The sequence below is a fragment of the Gymnoscopelus braueri genome (genome assembly GCF_963280865.1).
Source record: "Gymnoscopelus braueri genome assembly, chromosome: 3".
NCBI classification, from domain to species: Eukaryota; Metazoa; Chordata; class Actinopteri; order Myctophiformes; family Myctophidae; genus Gymnoscopelus; species Gymnoscopelus braueri.
Window position 1 is genome coordinate 11,564,960 of NC_137612.1, and position 6,000 is coordinate 11,570,959.

A 6,000-nucleotide genomic window follows, 5' to 3' on the forward strand; every position below is an offset into this window, starting at 1 on the left:
AAAACAGACTGTAATTTAATGAAACCTTTCATGGTATAAAAGGATGATGAGTAATTATGGGGGCGGCGGGGGGGAGGGTGATCAGTGGAGTGTGGATCCCACAAGCACATTTGGCTACAGCTCATGCTCAGATGAACAGCTATTTAAATGACAAAATCCGGGGGTGTATAAACAAGTCTCCTCTTTAATAAGATGACAAAAGTGGCCGCCTAATAAGCAAATGAAACAATTTACCTTGAATAAGTATGTCACTGCCTGACAGGCGCAGTGAATAGTTGAAAAGGTCTGAGGGGGCTTGTGACTGATGGGAATATGTTTTGATGAAGTGGCCTTACATAAAAGACCATGCACTGCATGTTAATCCTACCTCATGAATGATTCATTCTAAAGGAAATTAGGGAATGATACTGGAATAATGGAGCTAAGGAAACCCACATTTAAATACTCCTCACTTGTAGTATCCAGAGAATGTCATTTAAATTTCAAATGACGAGGTGGAGCATAGTACAGTAGAGTACAGGAATAAATCTCTGTAACATGTAGCCTACTTAACTCTCTACTCTGCTTTTATATTCAGAAAAGACGTGGGGTTGAAAGCATGCAGTTAAAGGGGTAATAATGGCCTCACCTGACACAGATATCCTCATGGAGGCCTCCAGGGGCCTGTTGTTATCCAGAGCCCGGCTCAGCTGAATCTCCCCTGTGCTTTGGTTCAGGATGACGAGGTTCAGCTCATTCCCCATCTCAAAGCTGTAGTGGAGCTGGTCGGAGACGTCTGGGTCGTAGGCCGGGATGCGTCCGATCACTCCAGTGGGAAAACTGCTCGACTTATCGGTGACATAGTTGTTGAATATGATCTGGAAGTTTTTGAGCACGGGCACGTTGTCGTTCTTGTCAACAAGTTTCATGTGAATTGTGGCACGGCTGACAAGAGGGGCTGAGGTGGCCTGGACCACAATCACATACTCAGACGTTGTCTCGTAGTCCAAATCGATCAAGGAGGTGAGTTCTCCAGAGAAGATGTCCAGCTGGAAAATCTCTGGAATATTCCCCTCGACTATCTGGTACATAATCTGGGCATTGCTCCCTTCATCTGGATCTGAGGCTGATATGTGTGCCACTACCATGCCTATGGGGCTGTTCTCGTCCACCATAATGTCGAACTCCTCTTCCTCAAACATGGGGGGATTGTCATTCACGTCCAGGATGGTCACTTGGATGTTCACAGATGTTCTCAGTGCAGGGACACCTTTATCCACAGCAAAAGCCTGCAGGCTGTAAATCGGCACATTTTCCCTGTCCAAACGTCTCTGTGTGCGAATAATGCCAGAGGTGGACTCAATTATGAAATCTCCATCACCGTCATCTCCCCCCTGGAAGGTGTAAAACACACGGCCGTTGAGTCCCGAGTCTTGGTCAGTGGCAGAGACCTGGACCACGCTGGTGAACTTCGGCACATCCTCCATAACTGAGCCCATGTAATGGTCTCTCAGGAAACGGGGGGAGTTGTCATTGACATCGTTCACCAATATCTCCAGGTAGGTGGTGTCAGATTTCTGAGGGATGCCGTTGTCCCGGGCTGTGATGGCTAACGTATAGGAAACCTGGTCTTCGTAGTCCAGCTCCATCTGAGTGGTGACAGCGCCCGTGTCCGAGTTGATGTCGAACTGAGGGATGCTGTCATCCATGAAGTAGGTGATGCGCGCGTTCTCACCGGTATCTTCATCGGTGGCGCTTATCACAACCACAGTGGTGCTCACGGGCCTGTCCTCATTGATGTTGACTGTGTAATGGGAGCTCTGGAACACAGGCCGATGCGTGTTAGCGTCTGTGACGTTCACAAACACCTGGGTGGTGTCAAGCCTTGTTCCGTCACTTGCAGTAACACTCAGGACATACTGCCGCTCCAGCTTATAGTCTAAGGGCAGTGCCAATGTGATAAGACCTCCTCCGCTCTGACTAGTAATGGAGAATCTGTTCCTGGTGTTTCCACTAGATATCTGATAGGTCACCTGGCTGTTGATGTCCTGGTCTACGGCAGACACTGTTACCACACTGGTCCCCACTGCAGCATCCTCATTCAGCCTCATGTAATAGGCCTTCTGAGTGAACTCTGGGTTGTTATCGTTGACATCTAGGATGGTCATACTAATGCTAGCCGATGAGGACATGGTCGGGAGGCCATGATCGCGGGCCTCCACCCCAAAGTTGTAATAATCCACGCTCTCCCTGTCCAGCTCAGCAGCCACAATTAGCCACCCGGTGCTGTTGTTGATAGTGAAGGGGAAGTTGGGCGTGGTGTCAGTGAGGTGATACTCCAGCCGTGAGTTATCTCCGGAATCCGCATCGACTGCCTGTATGTGAATGATGGAGTAACCCAGTGGCACGTTCTCCAGCACCGTGGCCTGGAAGGGGGTGCTGACAAAAATGGGGGCATTGTCGTTGACGTCCAGCACCTGCACCGTGACAAGGCCGCTGATGTTGGACAGAGGCGGGCGTCCTCCGTCCTGAGCTCGGATTCGCAGGGTGTACTCTTTGTTGGCCTCGTAGTCCAGGTGACTCACCAGGTCCATCTGTCCCGTCTGAGCGTCGATGTAAAACTGTCCCCTGGTGTTTCCGCTCATGATGCTGAAGTGAACGACCGCGTTGCTCCCCCTGTCTTGGTCAGTGGCTGTAACCTGCAGGATCTGCGTGTTGGGGGCCATGTCCTCGGGCACCTGCACCACATAGCGCTTTTCGCTGAATTGTGGAGCGTTGTCGTTGTCATCCTCCACCACAATGTGAACCGTGGCTGTGGCACTGCGGGGACCGGGGTCACGACCTTGGTCATTCGCTTCGACCAAAAGCATGTAGGCCTCCACCTGCTCTCTGTCTACTGGCCCTTTGGTGCGGATTACCCCGGACCTTGAGTCAATCTCAAACACATCGTTAGAACCATTGCTGTTAAGGACACGATACAGGATGTTACCATTAACCGGGGCATCCCCATCCGTGGCCCTGACTGTCAGGACCTCATAGCCTATCTCTAGGTTCTCCCGGACACTCTCCTTATAGTCCTCCTGCTCGAACACTGGGTCATGATCATTTGTGTCACTGACTGTTATAGAAAGGGTGGCCATGGCTGTACGGCGGGGTGTGCCGTGGTCCACTGCGGTCACACGGAACACATGTGTGTCCTTTGTCTCCCTGTCAAGCACCTCCACAGTGGAGACAGCTCCACTCGCTGGGTCCACAGCAAAGAGGTTGTTTGAGCGGCTGTCAAACAGGGCTTCAATGAAGTAATCTAGCCTGCCCGCCTCACCCTCGTCTGAGTCCACCGCTTTCAAAACAACAACAGTGGTACCAGCTGGCTTATTCTCTGGCACAGACACTTGGTACATGGGTGGTTGGAACTGGGGGCCGCTGTTGACGCTTCTGTTGACGCTTCTCTTCCCCCTCCTGCTCACAATGCCTGAGTCAGACTGGGCAGCCTTCTCCAGTAACTTCCCCAGGTGGCCCTGCCTAAAAGGGCCCTGACCCACACGCCACCGGACCGAGATGTTGTGAACTTTGGACCCGGCTGGTACATTATTTCCGTTGAGCTGGTGGCCACAATGCAAGTCAAGTTCGTGAAGCGTGTCGTGCCGCCAGCACAGCGTCTCGGACGCAAACAATTGCCCCTCGGAAAAGTAAAACTCGGAGCTCTTGGTGACTTTGCAGTGGACACGGCTGTGGGTCAACGGGGCAGGTAACAGATCCCACACAGGGAATAAAGCGGAGCCCGCCTCACGGCACTCTAGATGAGGGCTATTAAGGGAATTCAATAGACTAATAACCTCCATATCGTATTTAGATTTTCCTTTGCGTTTGTTTGAACAGTTCCTACCATGGACGTGCACGTCGTACTGGCTGGTGACGAGGTGCCTGGCGCCAGAGCCATTGTCCCCGCAGTCCACCACGGTGTAGACGGAGAAGGGGTTCGAGCGCAGCGACGGACACTTTATTGTGTCCGAGACGAACACAACGGCCGCGGGCGTTGCGTTCGTCTCGGACACAATAAAGTCCGTCTCGATGAAGCCGTGCGTGGATCTCGGAGCGATGACCTGATCCAAAGTGCACCGTGCGCTCCTCCGCTGATCCACACTGGATATAACCGTCCCGGGCTCCGCATCCTCACTGATGTGAACAATGTATCCATTACAGACCGTAGAGATACACTGTAACCAGCCGAAAACAAACAAGAACAAATCCCACTTCATTACGCGCATCTCTCCTGAGTTGTGGTGGTTACTGGTCACCCCGCGGTTTCAGAGTCGTAATTCCTGCCGCCGTTTCCCTTTAAACTTTCCGTGGTCTGTGCGTCGTCTTGTGTTGTAGTGAATCCATGCTCTCCTGGTGTAATCCAGGGTACTTTATTATGAGACGAACCGCCGTAACCTTCTTCTCTTCATCTAAACAAGGCGACACCTCCACTCTGTCCGCGGGACTCCGCATGAATGAGAAAAATGGCTCCTGCTACCCCTGCGCCCTGAGGCTTCTCATTATCATAAACCTGTTTCTGTGTGTGTGTGTGTGTGTGTGTGTGTGTGTGTGTGTGTGTGTGTGAGTGTACGCGCGCGCGCGCGAGAGAGAGAGAGAGAGAGAGTGTGTGCATGCGTGTGCGCCAGTGTGTGTGTGTGTGTGTGTGTGTGTGTGTGTGTGTGTGTGTGTGTGTGTGTGTGTGTGTGTGTGTGTGTGTGTGTGTGTGTGTGTGTATGTGTGTGCTACTAGGCCATGTGTACAGTACGATACAATTTAATGGATCATGTGGACTGATCTTACATCCTTATCACAGGGCATTCTGCCATCATGGGCATTTTGAAAAGTCTCCTTTGTGTACAAATTAAAAGTAGCCGACTTGTGACCAGCACAATCTAAAAGCAAGCGTTTTGTCATGTTTTAAGGTTCAGTATCTTCACGTTTAAATGTTAAAAGTGCAATGCAAACGGAGTGAATAGAATAACCATTATAATTTCCTCGATTACCTCTTTCAAATTATCAAGAGACAGATGCACAGAAGTAAAGAAATACTTTCTGTAAAGAAAGTACCGGTAGTTTCTGTTGAGAATAGCTGCGAAATGGAAGTTGGATTGATATGCTGAGCTTTTCTGACACCTAGTGGTGTAAATGTATTAGTGCAGCTAAAAGTTCTGCTACAGCAGGTATAGGCAGGTGGGTTATAAGCATGTTCCATGCAGGGTAAACCAATGAATTGCCCAATAAACGAATTAATTACAATATTTGTGTGATCAGTTGTGGGCTGGCATCTTGTTCCCGACAGATTGTTTGCATATGTTAGTTATGTAGCTATATAGAAGCATCCTTTATTGGTAATGTTTTGCTATAATAATTAAGCAATTTTTATACAAATAAATATCTGACCAAATAACTCAATAGCAATGAGAGGATATTTTGGAGATGACTGTTGGTGATATTCACATCATCTTTGTGAGAATCTAATTTGGATATGATGACATTGACAAAACAGGTAGACATTCTTTGTTCATTTAACGCTAGAATTACATGGCATCACATTACCGTAATGCAGCCAAGACCATGAAAACATTTACTGGTCTTAAAGGACAGAAACAGACAATTTAAGCTACTGTATATCTCACTTAAAAATGTGGGTTCCTTGTACCATAGGCCACTAACCCAATCACATTATTATGGCATGACAGACCAAAATGACAAAATCTGAGTGAAGCCCATCACTCAGAATAGCACTTTTGATTACATGTGGTAAGTTTAGTGTGATTTGGATGTGTTCAAGATATTTTTGAGAGGCATCAGACTTCAGTAACAATCAATCATGAATAGACCCACATCGGCACATGTCAAAAAGACTGGTAAAGTCCTTTTCAACTGTTCAAGGTGGCTTCATTGGAATCACGTGACTGTCATTGACCAATTTCAAGAAGATCTGAAGGTTACTCTGGGTGACTGACATCACATTGAGATGATCTACTGTACCTCTGTCTA

The 6,000-nt window shown here is 48.7% G+C and overlaps 1 protein-coding gene across 2 annotated transcripts in view; it reads right to left on the reverse strand.

The window, feature by feature from the left end:
* Positions 1 to 4,411, reverse strand: part of celsr2 (cadherin, EGF LAG seven-pass G-type receptor 2) — a 76,635-nt gene extending 72,224 nt beyond the window's left edge. For both annotated transcript variants that reach the window (XM_080424778.1, XM_080424777.1), the window contains exon 1: positions 629 to 4,411. In XM_080424778.1, the coding sequence (XP_080280904.1) occupies positions 629 to 4,247 (3,619 nt within the window). In that variant the 5' untranslated portion in view covers positions 4,248 to 4,411. The remainder of the gene's footprint in view (positions 1 to 628) is intronic.
* Between the last annotated feature and the right edge of the window lie 1,589 nt (positions 4,412 to 6,000).